The sequence below is a fragment of the Polypterus senegalus genome, chromosome 18 (assembly GCF_016835505.1).
Source record: "Polypterus senegalus isolate Bchr_013 chromosome 18, ASM1683550v1, whole genome shotgun sequence".
NCBI classification, from domain to species: Eukaryota; Metazoa; Chordata; class Cladistia; order Polypteriformes; family Polypteridae; genus Polypterus; species Polypterus senegalus.
Genome location: NC_053171.1, coordinates 32,578,115 through 32,605,057, shown reverse-complemented (window position 1 = coordinate 32,605,057; position 26,943 = coordinate 32,578,115). Strand labels below are relative to the sequence as shown.

Below are 26,943 nucleotides of genomic sequence, written 5' to 3'. Positions count from 1 at the left end.
TACTGAAATATGTTACTCAAGGATAAATGCTTGTCAGGAAGGAAGGTGTGTCAGAGCACAGGAACAGGTATGAAACGCTGCCAGAAGTGGCCCTGGAAATGCCCGTTTGTGCTCCACTGTGAGGTATAGGCACCAATGGGCAGGGTGAATCCTTGTAGTGGGAGCTCAGCAAGCAGGTTACAATAAGGCATGAGAGACGCTCAGGCTTCGGACACATGACAAGAAGGCACGTCTTTAAAAAGCAGGACCATCACTTAAAAATGTCAGGACTGCCAGTTTGCCAGTCATTACTCTGCAGTCCATTAAAAGCCAGATGAGAGCAGACAGTGGAGAAAAAACAGAGAGCAGGTTGCTCTTTTAAGGCAGGCAGCCTATAAGGCCGGGAAAAGTTACAAGTGCAGGGGAGTTCTAGTCTGACATTCCTTCAACCAAAATGTCACCCAAACCTGGAACAGATCCCGGGAGTGAGTTCAGACCCACCTCATATTAGAATATAGAGTATGGTATCAGGAGGAGAGCTCAAGACAAATGTTCAGTGACGGGAAGAGGAGACCAGGGTGGTGTGAAAGAGGGAGTGTTGGCAAATGAAAAGGAAGTGCTTGGATGTGGCACTGGAAATGGTAGCCAGACAAGACAAGACAAGACATCAAGACTGTTAAGTAAGGGTCTGAGAGGCAGCACTTGTTTATTTTGCCTTTGTGTTCTTTTTGATATAATAGACACATTATTTGTATATACTAGCATTATTTCAAAAATAGGGAGAGACCAGGAAAGCACTAGCTTTTGTTTTTTTCAGTATACATGTAGTTGGCTTTACTGAGAATGTAAATTAGTGATAGCAAAGGAGGATGGAAAGGTGTCCAGTGAATACAGTGGTGGAGTAAAGGAAACAAGTGTTTATAAGCGAACAGAGTAAATTTATACAGCAAGAAGAACAATGCAAGTACTGTACTAGCAAGCAGCCAGGTAGGCCAACACACCCAAAGTCAAACGGAAAGCCACTGCTGGACTTTATACCTTCACCCTGATCTAGCTGTCACAGTGAAAGTGATGGATTTACATCCTAAAACTGATAATGTGTTGTAAGAAAGAAATGGTGGATTTAGCCAATGTTTGACTAATGCATTGTACTGGGATCTTATGCTCTTTGCCAACAGCCTTGTGATGAGTCCCTTGGCGAAAGGCACTAAACAATTAATAGAAAGACAGCATCACTTGAGCAAAGCACATGGCAGCCAGGTTCTGCTTCTGGCTAGAATACTTTCTGTAGAGGGTTTAAATATGGGCATGCAGGGCGGCAGTATATTATTGAAAAAGAGAGAGGAAAACCACGAAAACCCCTGGCTTTAAAAAAAAAATAAATATAATAATAGTATACGTTTCATGCATTTGTTTACCTTTGTTTGTACCTATTTCCTGTTCTTTTATGCTTAACTTTGTATTTTTAGAGTTTTGTTAAGAAAACCTTACCAGATAAAAAATGTTTCTTCGCACTTCGAATGCAAGCCTAAGGTTGACAGTTATCCTTCTCCTTCAGGGGTATTCATTATAGGTTTCAGAAATTTTTGTTGTTGCTTTGCCAGCTCCTTATTTTTTGGGCCTGCTCCAGCTAAGCCCTCGGGCCTTGCTAAAGTCAAGGTTGACAGTCCTAGGAAAACCAGGTAGAATACTGGCCTGCTTCCTAGCTTCTTTTTGGAGGCCTCACCTTTTTTTTCTCTGGAGCAAACTCCAGATCATGACACTAAGGTTTATTGGCAAAAAAAAAGTTTCAATTAAGAAGCCTTGGAAGAACCAACTCAAAAATAACCAAATCCAAAATCATCAAAGCAAACATATATAACTAGAGCAAAGAGCTAACAAGCCAAAAAATCAAAAATTAGTACTTAACAAAATTTAAAATCCAAGAACCAAAAATGGGAGGTGGTAAGTTAATGCCATGTATGTAATGCATGTTGTACAAGATAAGGAGGACCCCACCCCTTTGGTGTGATATACAAGAAACGAGGAAGATGACAAAGTAAAATTAATAAACAAGAGAATACTAAAGTATAAAATACATACAAAAGAAATCAGAAAAATATTTAATAACACAAAACAAAGAATTTATAAAAAACAACAAAACAAACAAGACAGATAAGAAACCAAAGTCAGTGACTAAGCTTCTCTTTCTCCGTCACAATATCTTGTCAATGGAAACATTTTTTCTGTGTGGCATGCTAACTGGAAAGTGGATTCCCTGCTATACAATACACCCGCTTACTCCCAGGGGGGTGGCATGTTGGAGGGTAGGCTAGCAGGTTCCAAAGTGGGATTCTTGTCCCCACCCTGTGCCAAATGGCATCCCAATAACTGGTTTCTTTAATATGATTGGGAAATCATTTCAGAATCAGGGAGCAAACCAAGAAGCAGCCTTGGATGAGATATCAGCCATTCAAAGGGCACAATGTCTTCAGTTTTAATTTAACTACTGCTACTCTTAAAGAAAAGTTTAACAAATCTGAAGGTTTTACCCAATTTCTTAAAACTATTATTTAAAACATAAATGTAACACTGTAGGAATGTGAAAAACAAATCTAAACAAAATCATGCAAAAAACAAAAAGCATGTAGAAGTTATGTTTATCAGATTGTTAAACTCACATTTTCCTGTGTAATAATTCTTGCTGATTCAATTTTAGGAATGCTGAGAGCCACAACCTCTCTCAGTGGCAAATGGATGCCTAGCAGGGACCAACACTAGAGGGGGAACCAGTTCGTTATGGGGTACGCTCACAATAGACCGGTTTTCTGAACATGAATATTATGAGTGTGGGTTGAAAAATGGAGTGCCTAGGAAATAAAACAAAACAGATATTGGGAAAATATGTCGACTCCACCTAGACAGTGTCCAACCTCCAGATAGTAAGGCTACAGGGCTAAACGTCAGCCGCCCTACTGTGTCTATGAACTGTATAATGAATGATATCCAGCCACTAATTAAACAGAATGATGAAAAGGCTTTGGCTGAGAATGTAATTCATGCTGCCTACTTTCTACTACTGGGGGGCAGAGCCGATGGTGTGGGCTGCCAAATCTCAAAAAGAAAAACTGATGAGAAAAAAAAGAGGTAAGTAGGATAAACTGGATGAGGAAAAGTGACAAAATTAGAGACATTTTAGTGAAAGTGGGCTGAGGGAAGATGGACCAGAACACAGCAGATTACCGACTTCCACTTTGTGTTTTTCTTCCCTCCTCTTCCTTCCAATAGGAATTCGCCAGACTAATACAGTAGAGCACTTTAAAACACTGCTAAAAACACATTACTTTAACATGGCTTTCTCAAAACTTCATTTTAGTTTAATCCTGATGCTCTGCATATTCAATTAATTATCATTACTATTCATGGTGGCTCCAAAATCCATACTGACCCCTACTCTCTCTTCTGTTCTTTTTCCGGTTTTCTGTGGTGGCGATCTGCGCCACCACCACATGATCAAAGCACCGTGATGTCCTACACTGAAAGATTAAAAGCCAGAAGTCCACATGACCGTCATCATCAAGTCCTTCCATGAGAACCCTGAATACCATGAGGACTGATTGATGTCATGTATGTTTGGTAGAATGCCTAGAGGGGGCTAGGTGGTCTCGTGGCCTGGAACCCCTGCAGATTTTATTTTCTCTCCAGCCATCTGGAGTATTTTTTTGTTTTTTCTGTCCTCCCTAGCCATCAGACCTTACTTTTATTCTATGTTAATTAGTGTTCTCTTATTTTAATTCTTATTTTGCCTTTTTTTCCTCTTTCTTCATCATGTAAAGCACTTTGAACTGCACTGTTTGTATGAAAATGTGCTATAAAAATAAATGTTGTTGTTGTTCCATGTTAACAGAGGACTTCTGAAGCTGTGTTAAAGTGATCTCTGTGTTCTTGCCCACCTCCCTGACCAAGGCTCTTTTGAAGAATCCTGGTGGTTCCATTTCACACTTACTGAAGCCATAGCTTTAGAAATGGTTTTATTCTGTTGCCCTGATCCATGCCTCACCACAATTTGATCATGGATGTCTACAGAGAGTTTGTTGGACTTCATGACTTGGCTTTTGTCCTGACCTGCAGTGTGAATTGTGGGACTTTATATACACAGTGTGTGTCTTTCTAAATAATGTCCATCAATTCAGTTTGCCGGAGGTTTTTCTATTTTTTCTAGACACATTTTAATGGTAATTAAAGAAAACAGAATGCATCTGACCACAATTTGGAGTGCCATAAGCAGCAGGTCTTACTTATATGAATGAGAAATTTCAATTATTGCTTTTTAATAAATTTATAAACCATTCTCAAATTATCGTTTCATTTTTCCATTATTGATTACTGAGTATTGACTGATGGGAAAAAGCTGTAAATGTATCCATTTAAAATTGCATCTACAATACAATAATGTAACAAAAAGTCTGGAGGTCTGAATACGCTGTAGTTGCTACTGGTCTGCTTACCCAAACAGTCAACACCCTCAACTATGCAAAGACTTGCAATGCCTGGCCTTTGAGTCGTCACTCTGTACTTTATTTATTACTGCAGTGCTGCTTTTCTGTTGTATGCGAGGGGGGCCTTTGTGTCGCAGCAGCAGCCAGATTAAAGGAAGTCTTCCCTCACCTTGTTGCCGGGTCTGAGAAATAGTAAATGCAGCAATTTCTTTCATTAGACCTCAAACGAGCGAGTTAGCGTCATCTCGCTATGTCCACTTAGGCTTCTATGCCAGTAAAACAAGACAAGAGAAGGAAACACAAAACTACTTCACAATAAAAGCTCACAGAGCCAGCAGATGGGTTTAGGCAGCAACTTACGTTCTGCTTGTGGCAAAAGTTCACAGCCTGAAGTGTTTGCCAAGTGATGCTTTTCACTAGCGATTCAGGGACTCTGTGGGGAAAAAAAAAAAAAAACAGGTTTATGACGTGTCCTGTTCCAGTGTTTTATACAGAGTTCTAGTCAGTGTCATACATTTAGTTTGTAGTTCGTATCCAAGTGTTGTACGCCTGTAGAATTACTTTTACTGCTTTCCTCAACTGTAGAAAAAAAAAAGATCAGTGAAAACAACAAATATTTTTCACAATGTATACAGCACTCTTAATGGATCAAGGAAACAGAGTAAATGAGGCAATCTACAGTCCATTCATCCATTTCCTTAATCTGCTTACTCCAGTATAAGGCTCTAGGCCCGGGGCACTGAGCTCAAGGCCAGAACAGCACTGGGTAACACAGCGCGTGCAAACACACGTGAATATTATAGTCCTTAAAACAATGTGCAGCTGGAAAAAACCTTAACAAGCTCACTAGCAGTGAGTTGTGTTATGGAAAATTGTGAATTGAGAGACTGGGACAGAAAGCTGCAAAGTCAGGCCAGTACAGCAGCAGAGCATCTGCTTACAAAGTGTCTGCATTGCTTTGTGCCGTTCCTTTATTCGTCCCTCCGTCCCTTCTATGTCTTTTTGCTAATTTAAGACTGAAGCAGTGAGTGGGATGTGCTTGTGTCTTACTGTATATACACAGCTCATCTCTCCAGACTAAAGGCCATGCCACATTTGATGCCTTTTCTAGCCATTTTCACTTGTAGCCTTCACTTACATAATGTTAGTGAGTTGGAGGCAGACATACCAAGAGACCCGCTCCAATGAAATCAAACAGGTGTGAACCTGTCTTTTGTTGTAGGGTTGGGATCAGGAGCTGACAATTGCCTGTTGCTCATCCAGATGTTCACTACATAGAAGGCAGTGACAAGGAATAAGAAATGCAGGTGTTTTGGACCACACAAACAGAAGAGAACCTCAGCTTTCTGACTGATAGTGTTTTAGACACCATGACAGAAAGAAAAGAGTAAGGAAAGGGTTGAGACTGGGGCCAAACTCACTGCACCTGTTAAAGCTTCATACAGCACAGACTCCATCAGGCGGCTGTCCATAAAAGGGTCAAGCACAACTGTACTGCAGGGTCAGCTCACAGTCGCTAAATGTGACATGGCCACTAATGTTCGGTCATGTACATTGACACGGTCCGCTGAAGAGTTGAGAAACTGCGGTCAGCAAATCTGACATACCCAACGACTAGATTATGTAATGTGACATCATCTTAAGAAGGCAAAAATTCAAATGTATTGTGATGGACGGGGGCAGCATGGTGGTGTAGTGGGTTCACTTCCCGGGTCCTCCCTGCGTGGAGTTTGCATGTCCTCCCCGTGTCTGCGTGGGTTTCCTCGCACAGTCCAAAGAAATGCAGGTTAGGTGCATTGGCAATTCTAAATTGTCCCTAGTGTATGCTTGGTGTGTGTGTGTGCGTGTGTGCGCCCTGTGGTGGGCTGGCACCCTGCCCAGGGTTTGTTTCCTGCCTTGTGCCTTGTATTGGCTGGGATGCTCCAGCAGACCCCCCGTGACCCTGTAGTTAGGATATAGCGGGTTACATAATGGATGGATGGATGTGATGGACACATCCAAGACGCTAGATGGCGTCTTCCCTGCAGCATGGAGGTGCCCCGGATTCCCGCAGGGCACCATGGGAGATGGAGTTCGGCTTCACAGCCCTGCTGGGTGCCGTGGGTGCCATCATGGGACACTACAGGGAAACTCAGGGATTTTCATTTTTCCGGTAGCCTGGAAGTACTCCCAAGTCACGAGGACGGAGAAACAGAAGTACTTCCGGGCTGAAGAAAAATATAAGTCTTTATCTGACCTGGAAGTGCTATGGAATCACATGGACAGAAGGACAGGAGCACTTCCAGGTCAAGGACTATTTAAAGGACTGGTGCACACCCAGCAAGCTGAGCCGGAGTTGGGAGGTTGGTGACGAAGCTGCTGGGAGTGGAGGATTGATTTATTGTATTATTATTATTATTGATTATTATGTATTGTGGTGGTGGTGCTTTTGTGCACTTTATCAAAGAAAAATATAAAAAATTCTTCTTAGTGCTTTTTACAAGTGTGTCCTGGACGTCTGTCCGGTGGGTTTAACAGGGCAACAGCGACCCCTAGCATCCACAGTATATATTCAGGCATTTCACATGCCACCGAGTCATTTTTATTTAAAATGCAACAGCAAGATCCAAAAAATAAAGCACATGGAAAGAATGTAATACTACAGTAGATAAAGGGTAGGAAATGAAATGTTAACCCTAGGATGAGCCACAAGGCCTTACTTCATTTACCCGATACCATGCAGTCAACAAGCTTGTTGTCCTCATTTGCTGTATTTTTCCAAAACCTCCAATCAGAAATACGTGTTAAGAGAATTAACTAGGAAGGTGTAGTTTCACAAATGAGATTTTTCAAACCCTTGGTCCTTGTGTCTTGTTTTACCTGTTTGACGAGTGTTGTGATCATTTATCTACCACTCTGGTAAGGAAATGAATGTCATATTACTGAAGTATCAATGAAATTAGTCATCTCAGATTCAGGTTTATGCTTAAATTGTTAGTGTTGTTATAATAAGGTTGTGGATGTGTTTTGAGGTGATTTATTGTTCAAAAGATTTAAAGAAGTATTTTTTATTGTTAAAACATTATTAGAAATCCAAAAAGTATCTTTACTCTTTTACCTACTGTACTCATATAGTCAGACACGTTGGTTGTCTCCAACCTCCTGGGTATCAAGTTTGAATCTTGATAATTGTGAATTTACTGCAGTATCATAATATCATTTCTTTAGAATTTTAAACATTAACTCATTTATGGAGGAAAAAAAATTCAATTACTTAATTTTACCACCGTCATGAACTCCCATGTCTGACTATCAAGTAAATGACAAAAGTAATTTACAGTATATCCCCAAGACAACACACCAGGAGCTTATCACATTTTTCTAAGTTAGGGCTTTCTTCGTGGTAATATTCTAAAACATGTGCCAATGTATAGTTTACCTATCGGACCATCATTTGTACAAGTGTAATGCATCGTCTGCTCCAAGAAGAAGCAGGATGGCCACAGTTAGGATCGTTTCACCAAGTGATTGAGCTCCACTGTCAAGGCAGATGGCCTTCTGAAGAACAATACACCATGTCACAAGCCTTTCTATTCTGCAACAAGGCACAAGAGACAATCCTGAACCACCTTCTTTGTTGTTAGGCCACTAAATAATATGGATGTGTTGTGTGAAAAGACCAGCATGCATTTTGGGAAGGATTGCAAGATCATTAACTTTTACAAGATTTTCCAGAGGGTCAATAGCAACAAGGAGGCTTCTACCTGCTACTCTGCAATAAAAGAGACCTCACAAGCAGAAGCAAATCTGTAAGAATCGCCTAAAGATGAAATGCTCCCCTCCCGGAGCCTGCAAACACACGCACACACAAACAAACACAGACACAGACCCTGAGTCTGCATACTGGTAGAGTTGGTGCTGCTGGAGCAGGATGAATGCTCCTTCACCAGGGCCACTTTATCCGTCTTGCAGGGGTTCCCTGCACCAGTCTGACAATGACAGGCCAATCTACATCTCTTCTCAAACTCATCATTTAACTCTGAGGGCTGAAAACACAGTTTTCTGAAAAGCACACAAAGCAATGTTTTCACACAGAAATCAACAGAAAACATCTAGCTGCCAAGCTGTCCTCATGTGGTGGGGGTTACAGTGGCGGCTACAGTCACAGTGCATTGCAATCTGGTTTGTACCTCTTGTCATTGTAAGTGGCGGACCTCCCAGGCAAACTTTTCCATAGGTGTGTCAGCTACACAAACCTGTCCAGCACCACAATGAGCTGGGGACCGATCAGCTGATGCTGGTACCTCACGTTCATTTGATTCTTTGAATCAAAATCAGTGTCCGACAAGTCAGAGTCCAAATCAGTAATAATATGCAAAACGTTATCTACAGAGTTTTTTGCTTTATTCATTCACTTTGCCATCTAGCCAGATGTCAATGCCATTTTTGCTGTCGTTTGATCCTCGCTACTTACACGAGCACAACTAATCTCGGTAAACCAATGAAGCCAACGTTCTTTCTAGGAAAGAGAATCCAACTAAAACATAACGGCAGGTGTTGTCACAGCTTACAGTTGATTACCACCGTCAGCCCCTCCTTTTGACAAAAAGTTAACATCCGTCCTGTAAGAGTTAATTAAAAGCATTCACATAAGATTACAAATAATTTGGTGCATTAGGTTTAGAAGGATTCCAGCCTACCACACCCTGAAGTGGATTAAGTGAGTTTCACAATGTTTTCCCATGTTCCTGGTGCATCTTTCATTATGTTCCGTCTCCATCTGAAGTCAAAAGATTTTAAAGTGCATCATGGTGAAGCATAGATCATATGCAAGAGAATGTTTGTTTCTTTGGCTATATCTTTTTGAGAGCTGTTGACTTTTGTTTTTGATCAGCATTTCTCCCGACTGTCACGTTTATTCTGCCCTTTTTGTTTTGACTGTTGGTCATTTTGCCCTCATCTGTTTCTACAGTAGACTAGTCTTCTTGTATTCCTGACTTAAGTTTCGTTTTTGTCTATTTAATTCTTTTTTTCAAATATCATTTTGTGTATAGTGTTGTTAATTCTGTTTCTGGTTTGTTTATATTTTGAATATTGATTACATTGTAGGATATAGCTTGTTTTATGCTGCTATTTATTTATAGCTTTGGTTATCTGTCTTGTGTTCCGTATGTGGAGCCCAAGGAGGCAGGCCACCTGATTATGCTGTTCTCACATCAGCTTCAGCACTGTGTGTCTTTAATCTATGTTATACTTATTATGTTGGATTTCTCATTTTATTAAAAAGGTACTGATTTAAGATTCTTGGTTTTGATTAAATTTTTGTTCTTGTTTCTTTCCCTGCCTTTAGTGATCTATTGTTTTTTTTAATTGCTAATAATTCCTAAATATTCAAAGAACTTTGTTTGTATTAGTTTGGTCAGATGCCTTACAAATTTTCCCTCTCTCCTTGTGATATTTATGATTTTAAAAGCTCAATTTTTAGGCTATGTTTGGGGTCAGGCTCCCTGGGATGAGCCCCATCCAGTAGGCCCAGACCTGTAAAGAAGGCAGCTTTTGTGTAGTTTGAGCTTAGTGTTTAGTAGAAAATACAAAAACCTCATTATCACCCTGAACTAAGCAGGTTTACTGAAACAGCCCACAATTCAGATAGTAAACAGTAACACAGTAGCATGTTCACTTGTGGGCCCATGCATCACTACGTTAACACAAACCTTGGATCAGTTTCACAAGTTTGCAATGATACATTTCATGATTGAGAAATGGAACACAACTGTCCCACTTTGATGAAAATGACTGACTTGAGGCTATCCTTTGTGGTTATTATGGTTAAAGGCATCCAATAAAATCCATGGAGACAATGACTATGTGGAGGAAACAGATCACTGGTAACATCTGACATTGTATTATTTATATAAAGGTATGATAATGCATCAAAAATATGCAACATCTGCAAAAAAAAATCCAACAGGAGTGACTTTCTGAGGGAACATCGGGAGTGCGTACATTCAGAGTAAAATCTGCCTCTGAGCCACCTGTCCAGGAGCCTTCAGACATCCACTTTGATTGTCTAACATTTTTCAAATCACATGTCCTCCCAGCTGTCTCAGGGTCTCACACAAGCTCAGCGGCCCCTATGCCACATTTTAACTCTACAGTCTGAGGGGCACGCACAGCCTCGTTCACGTTTTCATGTCATTGCAAGTCACTGCCATGGCACAATAACTCTCCTTCTTGAACAGTACTACTGCACAAATCTCTAAGAAATCACACTCGTTCTTGCTTTCTTCGCAAGCTCTTCCATGGCCAGGCTTCCTTTTCTCCTTCCTGCACTTTGTCTTTCTTAGCCTATTATCAGCCGGAGACAGGCTGGCCTCATGTGCCCATCGTAAACTGCTTCGCCTTACAATGGGGCTTTGTTGACTGAGGACCCCCATTAATCAGCACCAGGCAGGTCGTTAGCTAATTTAAGCCCTCCGATCAGTAATTTATTAACATGCCTGTCTTTTCGATGCACAGCTTTCCGAGATCTGGGCACTGAAATGGCCAGGAAGGCTTACGTAAAGCTGCACGCAAAACAGGAACAAGCTGCTCATTCAGAGTTTGTCCAGCTAGACAAACAGTCTCAGTCCTGGACTCTGCATGCCACTGCAGCCCAGGCAGCAAGCCCACGGAATCTATGGATATTGACCAGCCTGGCATCTGGGAGTGGATAATGATGAACATACCGTAGGCAATTGTGCATAGACCATGGTAACAACAGAACAATGGCAGCAATCATTATTGAATCTTTGAGGAGAAAAAGCACAAGATACTGGAGAATGGAAGAGGCCGGAAATGGTGAGCTGACAACAGGAAGGTGTCATCTATGTCAAACAATGGCAGAGCTGTTACCTAGCCAGAAAATTCCACAGAGAAGCCTTCATTTCATGGGCACTATATAACTCACTTCTAGTGGTTATAGTTTAGATTTAAAAAAAGACAGATGGCTACCTAGCAGTGTTGCCTAGTATAATGAACCCACCACTGGCCTAAAATGTGTCCTGCTTGGGTCCTACAATGGGGAAAGTGAAATACACTTTAACCACACTTTATTTGTGAAAGTTCACTAAACTGGATGGATAGATCTACTGTCTCCAATGAAGAGACAAACATCCTGAAGGCAGCAGTAAGTAGCTTTTCAAGTTTAGAGATCAAAACTACCACCATGAAGAACACACAAGAAAAGGTTCCATCTGCTCTGAAGCGGACTTGCATGTGGAGACCTTTTGAACATTAGCTTTACTTATCTGCTTGAATTAATTCAAACATTCTCCCTAACCACTTAGCATCACTTTGTAGCACAGTGCAGTTACAGAAGTGACACACTCTAACATTCAACAGGTAGCTCCACAAGGAATACTGCAACATAACTGGGAAAACCAGGAGTTCCAGGAATGTCCAAATGATAACAGTCAGGTCCCTGTAGGTTTTAATAATTTATCTATCAACCCATTTTCAGAACCTGCAATCATAGGCACACTCGAGGAAGGAAGTAAGCAGCCATGGATGGGATCAGCCGAACAGAAGTGCATTTACACCAGGCTAATGCTGAGTCCTTAATCAACATAAAACACACACACACACCTTTGGGATGTCAGAAAGCCAGAGTACCCAGACACAGAGAACCACGCTAACCTAAAATAGGTCTCTGAACCTGTGGAGGTGTAATGCTGGCCAATGAATGCCCTGCCATCCTGCCCTTCCAATTCTCACCATAATGAAAACGAATGTACCATATTGCACTATAGCTGTACTGTTACTGTAGGACACAGAAGTGCAGCTAAGAGTGGATTATCCTTACCTGCTCCACTACATTCCCAGTTGAGATTATAGCAGATGTGGGCTTGCCCAGTATGTGCGAGTTTAACTGCAGCCAATTCTAATTTAATGCTTAAGGTCACACAAAAGCATGTCCTTAAAAGGAGATGAAATGCAACTTTAAGAACTCAGACATAAATTATTCTCTAATATTCTGAAAATGTGCTTCACTTAGACTACTGTTTCCTAAATTGCTCCTTGAGGTCAGCTTGATTTGTTTACTAGTGTACATTTAAATATATACACATTCTTATGTTTGTAAATTCTGAGCAGTTTTGTATTACTCTTGTTACTACTCCATAATTTTAACTATAGGAATAGTGCCATATAAGAATAAATCAAACATCCATCCATTATCCAACCGGCTATATCCTAACTACAGGGTCATGGGGGTCTGCTGGAGCCAATCCCAGACAACACAGGGTGCAAGGCAGGAAACAAACCCTGGGCAGGGCACACACACACCCCCCAAGCACACACCAGGGCCAATTTAGAATCGCCAGTGCACCTAACCTGCATGTCTTTGGAATGTGGGAGGAAACCCACGCAGATACGGGGAGAACATGCACACTCCACGCAGGGAGGACCCAGGAAGCAAACCCGGGTCTCCTAACTGCGTGGCAGCAGCGCTACCACTGCGCCACCTGAATCAAACATTTCCTTAAATATTTTTCATTAGGACTTCAACAATTCAGGTAGAAAACACATTGATAATTCAAGAAATGTCTACAGACATGATCTGTGATTGCTGTTTGCTTTGCATTTAATGGAGGAGGCTGCTGGGGAGAGGTTATTGAGGCTTGAGGAAGGGGCTTCAAGGCCTGCTGCTTTTCCCTTTGCTGGCATTACGTCAAGATGCTGACTGCACCTGCATGCAAGCTGCGACTCATTAATCATACATGGCATTTAAGCGAGGCCTGTTCATTTCTCAGAGATCAAATGTACTGGTGCTTCTGTGTCAAGAAATGGTTTCTGGTCCTTACTATACATGCAGAATCAGAATGTGAAGAGAAATTTGTGAATTTTAACAGGAGTTAAAATGTTAAATTAGTTCAATATGTGACTACATTTAGTACAGTAATTCCTTAAATGGGAATTAGGAGGGGTTGGATAAATGAACATTCCCAAAGCTCGATGAAGTTCAGTTTTTTATTATGGTGTAGTACTGACTGTGGAAACATTTTACATTTAAAAATTCAGATTCTGTCATTATCTGGCTTCTACAACTCATCCTCCCAGTGTAACAAGACTCCTGGAACTCTAGACTATTGTGTGAACTTGGTGTGTATTTTGTTGTATGTAATTTTATTTACACCAGGGTTATTGTGTGTTGGGGAGGAAAAGGTCATTGCTGTTTTCATCTTTGTGTCTTTCTTTTTACATGTATATTTTTTATGGCTTAGCTAAAATTGTCTTGTAACTAATTGTCTTTTACACACACACATACACATAGATATATCTATCCATCCATTTTCTAACCCGCTGAATCCGAATACAGGGTCACGGGGGTCTGCTGGAGCCAATCCCAGCCAACACAGGGCACAAGGCAGGAACCAATCCTGGGCAGGGTGCCAACCCACCGCAGGACACACACACAAGGGCCAATTTAGAATCGCCAATCCACCTAACCTGCATGTCTTTGGATTGTGGGAGGAAACCGGAGCACCCGGAGGAAACCCCGCAGACACGGGGAGAACATGCAAACTCCACGCAGGGAGGACCCGGGAGGCGAACCCGGGTCTCCTAACTGCGAGGCAGCAGCGCTACCACTGCGCACATAGATATACACATACATAAATACATACACACACAGATTTGATTATTTAAACTTGATTATATCAAAAAGGGGGCATATAGTGGGGCACTTTGGGGGGGTGATACTGGCCTATCGTTATATTAACCGTCTTACAGTTTAACAAAGGTAGCGGTGGCGACTGGCCCACTTTCAGCGTATTGAGTCCTACTCATTACAACCTTGCACGGGACACATTTCAATTCAAATTCACACATGGGGCCCATGAAGAGACACAAGTCTGCCTAACCTATACATCTGTAGGATGTGGAAGGACAAATGTTAACACCCCAAGGAAAGCCCAGGCAAAACTGGAATGAACATGCAAACGCTACACGGACATTACCCTGTGCTGTAATTCAAGCCCAGGACTCTTCTGGATTAAATGGTTACAAAGTATTAAATAATTTAAGTGAAACCAATGGCAGAAACAAACTGACATTCACTTGAAAGAATGGCAAGACTTATAATTAAATCTTGGAAGAGTAGACAGCACATTTGACAAATGGGTTCATTTTGCTGCAAGAATGTTAATGGGATGTTGAAGCCAACAGGATCTGTTGAGCTTTGACCAAAGTTTTATTGGCCTCCATGCCATTTAACAGAAAAACTGGTGCAGCAATTGCAATGAACCTCAAAATATAATCAAGATACCACACTTGGGCTATGATAGCTAAGCATTTACTTTTTTTAATGTTTTGAAATATTTATTGTGAGCCAGTTTTACAATGTATTGCAATTTGATTTTTTTTTAGTCAAAGATACAAAGATTAAATCATATTCATAAGTAAAAATGTGAGCTGTGACATTCATAGAAGGACGTTTAACCAACAATTAAAACTTCACATTAAGAATATATAGTTTGAATATATTTATATAAATACATATCTGCAGTGTATTGAGAATATATGATTTAGAAACTACTGCAAAGCTAGCTGATTTTCACCCTCACTCTTGTGGAAAGAGGTCCACATCTTAAGAGGAAGACCTTTTATGGGTCTCACTGAGATCACATCTGCTCAAGTCTTTTGAGTGCAGTAGCATCAGATCAGCAAATGCTTTACAGGGGTTAGGAAGTTGCGCAAAAAGGGCACTATTCATTGATTTTGACAACTCATACAAGATTAAAACCATAGTTTTACTCAAAATATCAATAACGAAAGATTCTTCATTCCAGTATCTAAAATATTTGTTCCCTTCAAGGCAACTTTTCAGTTTAAAAAAAAAAAAAACATATATATATATATTAGATCTAGCGCAAATGATGTGTCTAATAAATTTACAGTCGCTCCCCCATAGGACACTGGCCAAGTTAGGTTAGGACTATTGGAGGAAGATATATCTATATCTCTACATATATATATGTATCTATATAGATATATATTATATATATATATTATATTATATTATATATATATATATATATATATATCTAGAGAGAGAGAGAGAGAGAGAGAGAGAGAGAGAGAGAGAGAGATATATAGAGAGAGAGATATATATATATATAAGTAGTTTTGGCGGCACGGTGGCACAGTGGGTAGCGTTGCTACCTCACAGTTAGGAGACCCGGGTTCACTTCCCGGGTCCTCCCTGTGTGGAGTTTGCATGTTCTCCAAGTGTCTTTATGGGTTTCCTCCGGGCGCTCCAGTTTCCTCCCACAGTATAAAGACATGCATGTTAGGTGGATTGGCGATTCTAAATTGTCCCTAGTGTGTGCTTGGTGTGTGTCCTGCCAGGGGTTTGTTTCCTGCCTTGCGCCCTGTGTTGGCTGGGATTGGCTCCAGCAGACCCCCGTGACCCTGTAGTTAATATACAGCAGGTTGGATAATGGATGGACAAGCAGTTTTCTGTAAGTATTTTTTTACAAGTATAGTTTTCCAACAGTGTTCCTATTTACATTAACACGTCATCTCATCTCCTTTATTATAAATATATTTGCAAATGATTTCAGTGTCTGAGAGCACCACAGGTTTATATACAAGTCTGAATCAAAGCAGCACCAACAACAGAACCATCTGCTTCAGATGAAGAATTTGTCTCAAGTTGTTTCAAGTATCAGTGGACCAGAAGTGACACATTTCACCTCAGAATATTGAAGATGCCACCAGAATGTTCTTCTTCTGTCTGTGTGGGTTTGTCTCGGAGTATTCTGCTTTCCCTGCCAAATCAGAAAGATGAATAAACCGATGACTCTAAATTGGCCCAATGTGAGCAGATGTGGCTTCGCACAGGAGCGATAGCCCCCTGACTGTTCTTACCTTGCATCTAAAATTGCTGCCACTGGCCCTGGGTTTCATGACCCTAAAATTGGACAAGCAGTAAAACAGACGGATGGATGGAGATGGATATAAAAACAAATCTTCCCCACTGTAGCCTAGCTAGACTGTCATATGAATAACCATTGAATTTAATCCACATTGTTCCAGGTTCTTCATATTTCAGCTGTGACTAACTTCAATGTTTTTCTACGAATTGGAATGAAATCTAGAAAAGCTTTCTCGACTTTTTATTGTGTCAAGGGATCTCACAATCTACAACATCTAATGCGTATGGAAATTGGTTTTAGACACATCAGACACTGAAATCCTTCAGCTGTAAGCATGATGACAGTCCTGTGTAGCTGATGATAAATATGGTAAGGAAACGGGTAATGCAGAAACGGCTGAGAGAACATTTGGATTTAGCTGATCAGTTTTGCAAAAACCTTCATTGAAATTCTCAGTATTTTACGATTCACAAATCACCTCACAAATGAAAAATGATTTTAGGTAGGCATCAGTCCAGCTTCAGTAACACCTGCTAGAATTTGAACAGCTTTAGAAATGGCACCTATAGACAATCTTGAATGAGCCTGTTATTTCCTAGAACCATTTTCCAGTCTTCTCCCTTGTTAGAAAGCTGAGCGATACATCGAGCTCTCCATGACTCCTTACTTGTGTAGATCTAGTTTGGTCTAATATTAAAAGAATGAGACTGAAGATATTTGAAACCAAGCAAATAAGTAGTTCTTGGGAAAAGCAGCACTTCCTAGTATGCTGCAGCCTTTCACCATTTTACAGTTACATTTCCCCTTAAAATTAAACAACAATGATCAACTGTTTATATCAAATGGAAATGTACCAACACTATAAAAATAGCAAAAACACTCCAAATAAGTCAGAAATCTGAACCAGCAAGGCTGTTATTTCTTCAGAGTGTCTCCTGGTGGACTTTGACGAGCACAGGTCAATGGACCGGATTATTTCATTGCCAGTTCCTGAGTTGCTGTCATTACTTGCATTTTCAGATGTCTGGCCTTACTGCTGTCCTTCTGTTTCCTGCAGAAATACACTAAGCTGCCATAGTCTGTAAAGGTTATTGTCATAAACTGTTAAATAACTTAAATTCTCCATTAATAGTATCATTTTTTTTTTGCTGTACAGCATGACTTCTAACTCCCAGTTCACCATTTGTACTTTCTGGCACAACAGATTTATTACTTCTGTTTTTAAGAGCTAACAGAGAATCTCTTCCTGCTTTACCAAAACCCTTCTTAAAATCTTTGCATGTTACTAGCATTCTTTGCTCTTCTCTCCTGGGCAATACAAGGGTTTTGGGCACAAACAGAAGAAAACACAACGTAATGAACATTAAATCACAAACCAACTGAACAATACAAGTGACTGAGCATTTAAGTGACTGCATGAATGTATAGATAGATAGATATATAAATGAATATTCCAAGGTCCCCAGCTGGATTTAAATACAGGTGGATATTTTTTTTCTGTTGAAATCTTTAAAACCATTAAATGAAAAGAAAAAAAAAAACAAAAAACTAGAAGCTTTGATTTTAAAACATGCATTAAAAAAAACAAAAAAAAAAAAACCAAACTTGCATTAAGATCTGTGTCAGTATTGTGGTCGTGTCAAATGAGAACAGTAAATCACCAGAGGGCAGCATAATCCACAGAATTTACAACATTAACAAAACAACATATTGTGAGAGTGTGTTCAGCTACGAAGACATCCCTGGAAAAAATGGGTGGTAGGAAATTGTAATGGAGACCACCCCCCAAAAAAGAAAAAAAAAAAAGAAATACTGGCAACGGAAAAGCATTCTGCATACCAGTGGGGGAACATCTTCATATTCCTAGGAAGGCTTGCCTAGAAATAACATCAAATGCTAAGGTGAGACGGATTTGGGAAAGGGTTCAATACTGGGAGTGGTGAGAATCAAGAGAGACAGCAGGCAGTATGGGAGCTGATCTGGACACCTAACCCTAGAAGATAGGAGTTCCTAAGGGATCACTAGAGAGTAAGGGAGACTTCTAGCCTGGTGTCCAGTTGGTCAAATGATCTGCCACGTTTAACATAAGAGACAATGCACACAGCACAGGTGCATCTCGCCACTGACGTGTAGTACAGGAGATGCCACACTGTGTTGCACGCTTTACATGATGTGAGATTGGAGTCACTTCAAAAATTTTTCACCAGATCCTTACATGAAATGCTGTACTTTCTTTAGCTCCTACCTAATGAATTTTGTGCCACCAGAATTATTAAAAGTATTACCAATTCATGCAGACTCTCACTAAACAATGCAACTTATTTTTTGCTGAGTGGTTTTGTTCCACCAAGGCCTTCAAAATGTTTTATCTAATTAATTCATAAGGTTGCATCTCTAAAGGGTGCATGACATTAATTCTCCTTGTCAATTTTTTTTTTTTTTTGGTGATGATCAGTCAGTCACACCTTCAACACGAGCCATATGTAATGAATATTAATTCAGACTCACTATTATAGCAATAATGTATTTGTATTAGATACGTATGGCTCCTGGAAAACTACTGTAATATTCTTGGGGTGTTCACAGATGTGCCTGCAAGATGTGCCCCATGAAGTAGGCATTGAGGATCTGGCTCACCTGTCTGCTACTTTTGTTTTTCAATTTTTCTGCTAGCAATGTGTCCAGTTACACCTGCTCAAGTTATCCATCCATCTATTCATTTACTAAATTCCCTTGATTCCAAGGTCAGGGTTGTGCACAGCAGAGTTTCCTGGCTTTGTTCCAGCAGCTTGCTGAAGTCAATGCATTCAAGATCATACATAGCAAATTCAGGGGAGAGTCAAGTGGACCACCACCTATGAAGAGCAAGGTATAAATAAACTCTGTATAGGGTGCCAGGCTAAGTCAAGGTTGTAATGTACCTGCCATTTAAAGAGGTTCTGCTCTGTCCTATCCCAAGCTCTTAATGCTCATTGCAATGTATTCCTAGTTTTTTGCTCCTTACTTTATTATGAAAGCTCTTTCTTTGCCTACTTTCCTTTTTGCTTCTATTTGGCCCAACTCGAGCAGTAACACTAATCACAAGTGACAATACTCCTGCCTTTTTCTTTGAGCTATTACCTTGCCATCTTTGATCACCTTTAACTCTCAGGGTTGGCAGTTCTTAGGATAAAAGTGTCACCATTGTCACGTGTACAGCATAAAGTGAAATACAGAAAATTCCTTTGTGGTCATGATAAGCTCAAAACATCTCCCTTGAAGTCAATCTGGCATGATTAACTTACAGTAACATCACATCTAATTTACTAACGATTTGAGACAGCGTTGTGTTAGAACCCTAACTACAAAGAGGACTGTTTCATTTATGTTAAGTAGAATGCCCAGAGGGGACTGGGCGGTCTCGTGGCCTTGAACCCCTGCAGATTTTATTTTTTTTTTTCTGTTTTTTCTGTCCACCCTGGCCATCGGACCTTACTCCTTTTCTATGTTAACTAATGTTGTCTTATTTTAATTTCTTATTTTGTCTTTTATTTTTCTTTTCTTCTTTATGTAAAGCACTTTGAGCTACTTTTTCTATGACAATGTGCATAGAAATAAATGTTGTTCTTTTTGTTGTATAATCTCTATGCATTCACTGTATTTTATGGCAAACATAAACAAGTACTGTATTAGATAACAAACAAAACTGAAACTATGGGTAGTGTATCTTGGCAGCATTTCTCTGACCAACTACAACCTTCCCTTGCCTTATGTCTCCTAAAGCTGAAATGACCACCTTAATATGGCAAACAATACAACATTTTAAATGGAAGAACACTAAAATCAAATTTACTTATCAATACAGCAAAGCAAATACTTAGAGTTGCTACCTCAATCAGAAATCATGCGGATCTTCACTCTTTTTCTTTGTCTTTTTGTGTGAGTGACAGATAATAGAAATTTTGTTTTCCTTATTTAACAAGTAGGAAAATTTGCAGTGGAATCACAAATACTATTTTATTTCATTACAGCTTTCACACCTTTTTTAAACACGATAGCATTGAGGTAGAGGAACCGATTCAAGGACACACCATACGAAGTGAAGAGTTGTGGTACAGTTATTTGCACTGTCTCCATTTCTCTCTGTAGAATGGAGAACAGCAGCCTGGAAGAACAGAATTGGTGTCACTACCATCCACCTCCAGCTCTGACGCTTCTGATAAGAAAAATAAGAGAGCCCTGTCACATTAATTGGGTGTCATTTGACCCACAGATCTCATAGAGGAAACATCAGCTTTGCTATGACTGTTTTGAGCCTGGCAATTTTGCCAAACTTCTTTTTCTCATGGGCGGCACGGTGGTAGCAATGCTACCTCACAATAAAGAGACCCGGGTCCTCCCTGTGTGGAGTTTGCATGTTCTCCCTGTGTCTGCGCGGGTTTCCTCCGTGTGCTCCGGTTTCCTCCCATTGTCCAAAGACATACAGGTTAGGTGGATTGGCGATCCTAAAATTGTCCCTAGTGTGTGCTTGGTATGTGGGTGTGTGTGTGTGCCCTGCGGTGGATTGGCGCCCTGCCCGGGATTGGTTCCTGCCTTGCGCCCTGTGTTGGCTGGGATTGGCTCCAGCAGACCCCCTGTGATCCTGTGTTCGGATTCAGCGGGTTGGAAAATGGATGGATGTTTTTCTCACCTTCAATTTTTTTACTTAGCGAGAACGAGCAATAGTGATAGATAACCAATCACCTACAAACCAAAACTTACAAGACCTGCTCCTCTGCTAAAATCCATTGTCAGATTAAATGGGGTCACCCAGCTGGAACTCCACCTCTTTTCATGATGTATTTTCTGCTTTATTTACACCTGTCATGCATCATTAGATGATTTGTAGAACTCTCATTGAGAATAAGTGTTGTTTTATAAATTTGATATTGTAACAGTATGAATCAAAATCTAAATGCAAAACATATCAAGGCTTAATAGTCTCTCACCCTCGAGGGTAGCGGTCCAGTTCATTTAGCACTGTGTGGTCGCAATACTCGAACACTAAGTGGAGTTTCCTCTTCCGACGAAAAACTTCAATCAGATTTACCAAGTTAGGGTGCTTCAGTTGCTGAGAAGAAAAAAATAAAACAACAAAAATAAGAGAAAAAAGATAAATTCACAGGGCAGGCTAGACATCAAGAAGACAATATGGAAAAAAGAATGTGCAAACTGAACGAGAGCTCAGTGGGGAAGAAAAGGACAAAAGCAGAATCCTTCGTTTGACCTGTGACACTCAGTTCTTAGCTCCCATTTATCCTTAACTAAACGTCACCGATATCTTTTAATCCACTGTTCTTTTGGACTTACGATGCTCTTCTGTATTTACTTCTATACAGTTACCCATATTTACACTCCTTTACCTTTCTAATCTGTTTAAGATCGAATACAAAGATTGCATTTGTCAGTGTCGTACTTTACGTGGTGAATTTTGGTTTCTGTATTGACATTTATTGGCATGTGACAATTTAATGTAGTATAATTGAGACTATATTCCCACAAAGAATCATAACTGCACTGCCCTCACACAAATAGTTTTTTTCCATTGAAGTAACCCTGAAGAATAAAGGTGGCCAGCACAGCTACAACCTGGTGAGGGTAGAAGACTTGTTTAGGGATTCTGGTAAATACTCAGGATGTCCTAAGCAAACGTGGGGTGTCCAGCCTGAAGTCTGCTGTGTTCATTTTGCTCGCTGAATATTTAGAATTTCTGCAGCGATTTCCCACATATTATATGAGTGTAGCTTGCAATTATCACTGGCCACAGGGAGGCAAATGTGGTGTATGGTTTGAACAAAACAATAAAGTCTGCAAGTACTGCTGAATGCTTTTGTATTCACGGATTATAGTGAATCGTTTTTGATGATATAACAGAGTTCAAAAGTGTCCTATGCCTGAAACTTCAACTTTCAAGAGTGGCAAAAGTCAGTAGCATGTCGATTGAACATTCAGAACAATCTAGATGAGAACAGGCCATTGGGGCCCAACAAAGTTCGCCATTCCTATCCACTTAATTCTTTTGAAATAACATCAAGTCGAGTTTTGAAGGTCTCTAAAGGCCTAGTGTCTACCACACTACTTGGTAGCTTATTTCACGTGTCTAATTCCCTTCATAATTTGAAACACTTCCATCATGCCTCTTCTCAATCTCCTTTTGCTTAAACTGAAAAGGTTTGGCTCTTTTAATCTTTTCTCGTAACTCATTCTCTGGACTGGATTGGACAATCCTGTAAATGAAAAAGACGTTTTTAAAATAATGGCATATACTGCAGCTCTCAATGACCAAGAATTAGATAGGCAAGTTCAGAAAATTAATTGATGGTAATCAGATTATCCATCAGCTACACTGCTATTTGCTTCTCTGGTTATTGTGATGCTCCACCATTTCTAGCAACTTTTTCCTTCCAAATTACAAAACATGTGAAAGTTAGTTTAATTGACAACTCTAACTTGACCCTGCATGAGTGAGCCTGGCCAGTGCCGTTTCCAATGTTGAGTCTAGTGCTGCTGGGCCAGGTTCTGACCCCCATGACCCCGAAACACTTCCATAAAAAAGTGATAAAAAGACAAAGAATATATTATAAATATCCCTTTATTCTGAAAGGCATCAGAGAGCCTGTGCAATTTCAGTAAAATGACTGCCGCTCGAGGGAGCAATGACTTGACCTGAGCTCGCGGACTTTAACACCTATCAAGTAGACATGTCCATGTAGTTTAGTAGACCTGATCTGAAACCAAGAGAACAGGCATGAAATCAGGGCATCTTTATTGAAGAAAAAAAAAACAAATTCATCAATCACTTGAACTAAAGATTTACTTTGTTCCGAATCAGGGAAAGCTCTGTTAGTTTGCTTCAATTTCCAGGTAGTTTGGTTGTGTTTCACACTGCAAACTTTCAAGCGATCTAAACAGATTAATAAACACCCCATGGGCGTGTCGTGAACTTTCTGGGAAATATCATCATGACGGTCTGAAAACAGTAGCCATTATACATGACCTACATTTTATTTAACTCAAATCACATGTCTGCTGTCCTTTTTGTTTGTTAGTAACATTCATTTTGGAATGCTTGATTAAGCTTTACCACATACTGTATATCAAAGTTATTGTGTGTGTTGAGAGTACACGCCACCTGCATGCATCACTTTCATGGTTTAAAATTAGGGGGTTTGATTGTCAGGCTCTGCGGTGGGCTGGTTTATTTTCTGTATTGCGCCCTGTGTTGGCTGGGATTGGCTCTGGCAGACCCCCGTGACCCTGTAGTTAGGATATAGCGGGTTGGATAATGGATGGATGGATTGTCAGGCTCACAAGGCACTGCTATTCGTTTCTAAACATATCTGTATGTGTTTTGATCGACCCAATCACAAGGGAATTTATACCTTTATTTATTTAACACATTCAACTCTTGCCCGATTGTGCATGAGAGGCTGTGAAACCTGAATCAGGTGCTAGGGATGCTATGGATTTTGTTGTTACATTTGTACCTATGTGCATCTGTCATTTTTTTACCTGCACGTTACCATTTGATTATTTACACTGTGAATGACATTTCCTACAGCAGACACTTAGACTGCCTACCACAGCGCGCATAATTTCATATATTATGTACTTAGATCATTTCTATCTCAGGTCACATTAATACCTCATGTGAACTGCCCCAGGGTTTGGTTGGTAATGCACTTAGACCTCCCTTTCCAATGGGTCTCAGTTCAGTTGTTTCGTTTTAAACCAGAGTGTGATTGGTGCGCTCACATCTACATAAATGAACAAGACTTTTTTTGGAAAATTACACCAATTTTTGACAAAAAAGAAATAAAAATGGCCCAAACATATTAGCTGTGAAAATTACTTTTTTGTTACTCATTTGTTCCAAAACAAGAAAGAACACTCCACAATCTGTTTTTAAGTTCTGTAAAGTATAATTCTAATGTTATGGATGTATTATGGATATTAGTGCCTCTTTAGTATTTAAAAGGAATGAACCCCTGATGTGCACGTTTGATTACTTACAAGATACCCCCAAATCCTCAGCACTAGCATCTAACCTCCTTAATTTTATGATCTGAAATGTATCCTGGCAGTCTAATGTTGCCATATTGAAGAAACCAAATAGTGATGGGGCACCAGTGTAGTAGATGGGGTTATGGATACTCAAATGAGAGTTTTCAAATGTGGAGAACCACATCCCAAATAGAAATTTTCAATATTTCTCTACTAACCCAAAACTTAGGACATGAGGAACCCACACCTACTCTTGTTTTACAATCAAATACTCAGTAGTTTCTTAACCTGCAGTCAAGATGCAGCCCAGATGAGACTCTAAAATATAGGGCTGATAACATGGACATCTCCTGTTTTCAAACAACACGAAGAACTTACTCCAATCTAGACATATACTGTATATGAACACCCAGGTTGCGGTGGGTTGGCACCCTGCCCAGGATTGGTTCCTGCCTTGTGCCCTGTGTTGGCTGGGATTGGCTCCAGCAGACCCCCGTGACCCTGTATTTGGATTCAGCGGGTTAGAAAATGGATGGATGGATGGATGAACACCCAGGGATCCATTCGGCTGTTTTTTATTACTACATGTCCAGACGGAGTTACAATCTTCTCAAACTGAAATTGTTCTTCCTAAAACAGAACAGAATGACCTTATGTATGCAGATTTTAGAGTAATTCATGTAGCTAAAAACAAAGTGTGGTCACACTAACAAAATATCACCTTGGGCTCTGCTTTCGAAAAACAGCTGCATATTAAAAGAATAGACGCAGCTAGAGTATAAACTGTAAATCTGGGAGATAATGTATTTAAGCCACCGTACTTGTGGTATAAAATATTCTACTATGGACTACAATAAAAACATTGACCAAAGCATTTTACCCAGGCAATCAACCAGAAAAGGCACCATTCCTAAACAGCTCTTACCAGTCTAGAGTAAAGGTTACCATTTCTGTGTCCTGTACAGCAAAGCCAAAAACAGGTGTTGAATATTAATGAGTTTTATGTTTCAAACTTTCGGTCTGAGGTGTAAGTGGAGATAGTATTACACAAACAAGCTGAAAAAAAAACTTGTTTTTTTTTTCCTGTGCAAGTTGCTGATGAGGTGGAGTCTGGAGTGGACATTTAATAGGGGAAGGGAATGGGCCTTTGATTGGCATGGCATCCTCTCTGCACGAGATACTCAATTTGGACTTTGATAGGAGCCGGCTGTAATAAAATGAAACCACAACAACAGTAACTTATCTGATGCTTACATCAGTAACGTACACAAAGTGCAACTTCATACCACAGGCCATTAATTAGAACAGTAAGGCGATCTAAAGGTTTATGACTACAGAGCATAGAAATAATCTCAATTACTAACTGGGTCTTGGATGGAAATACACTTGTGCAAATTAAATTTAACATCATGATAAAATGCTGTGAAAAAACATTTTCTCCATCTAACTTTCTGCATCATTGTATATTTTGCACAGTGAACTTTGTCAAATCTTCAACTGAGACCTAGAATCAAATAAAGTGGAACTGAAATTTTCATAATCAGACATTTGTTGCATCTATACAATACATCTACAGGAATGCCCTCTAAAATTCTTGGGCTAATCCTCCTTGAGCTGTCCACATTAGTCCCAGTTGTCACTGGAGTGACATGTTAAAAGGGGAAAGCAACACTCAACAACCCTGTCCACCATAACAGGTAGCGGAGTCATACAAAAGGCAACAAGTGTCCTAGTCTGACTGGGAACTTCTTTTATATTATTAAATGCCCCCACACCCCATCCCTTGCCCTTTTCTTAGGGTAAGGACAAGAACAATCAGTTCCAAGACAAAATCTTAAAAGAATGTAAGAAACTCAAAATAAGAGGAAACCATTTAGTCCATCAAGCTTGTTTGTTTAGCTAATAGCTAAGCTGTCCCAGTATCTCATCCTGATCCTCCTTAATGGTTTCTGCTTCTCCTCCATGGCTCAGTAGTTTGTTCCAGATTCCTAAAACCTTTTGAGTAAAAGAGGCTTCCTGGCTTCAGTAGTAAACACACTCCCCCTTTCATTCCACTGGTGTCCTCTAGTACATAATTTGCCATTAAATTGAAAAAATTCTATGGAGGATTTTGAAGGCCTGGATTAGGTGCCCTCCGCATGCGCTCTACCAACCCTCGCCAGGGTTTCTACTACCTCCTCGCCCTCTTTTGCTTACAAAACCAATCTCCACATTGCACCCCTTCAAAATATTTTTTGTATATGGTGCCCTTTTGTCTTGTTAATTCTTAAACTATGAGAAAACACAACAATAAAACAGCTAGGCATATTTTTATTTCCTTGCATTTGAAAATTTTGGGTTATTAGGCCAACTAATTAATAGTATACCAAAGAAAACGCTGGATTGATAAAGGACAGATGAATAGATGGAAGTGTAGAGTCTTCTATTCATGTAATGGAACTGCTTTATATATGCATTTATTGAAGTAAATTTAATGATACTGCCTCATGATGTCTTATCAGCATATAAAAATCCATCCATCCATTTTCCAACCCGCTGAATCCGAGCACAGGGTCACATGGGCCAAC

The 26,943-nt window shown here is 40.1% G+C and overlaps 1 protein-coding gene across 6 annotated transcripts in view; it reads right to left on the bottom strand.

Annotated features, from left to right (window-relative positions):
• cdkl1 (cyclin-dependent kinase-like 1 (CDC2-related kinase)) overlaps nt 1-26,943 on the bottom strand; it is a 56,626-nt gene that overhangs the window by 18,036 nt on the left and 11,647 nt on the right. For all 6 annotated transcript variants that reach the window (XM_039741663.1, XM_039741664.1, XM_039741666.1 and 3 more), the window contains exons 3-4: nt 21,322-21,443; nt 4,818-4,890 (exon numbers count right to left, since the gene is read on the bottom strand). In XM_039741663.1, coding sequence (XP_039597597.1) covers nt 4,818-4,890; nt 21,322-21,443 — 195 coding nt within the window. The remainder of the gene's footprint in view (nt 1-4,817; nt 4,891-21,321; nt 21,444-26,943) is intronic.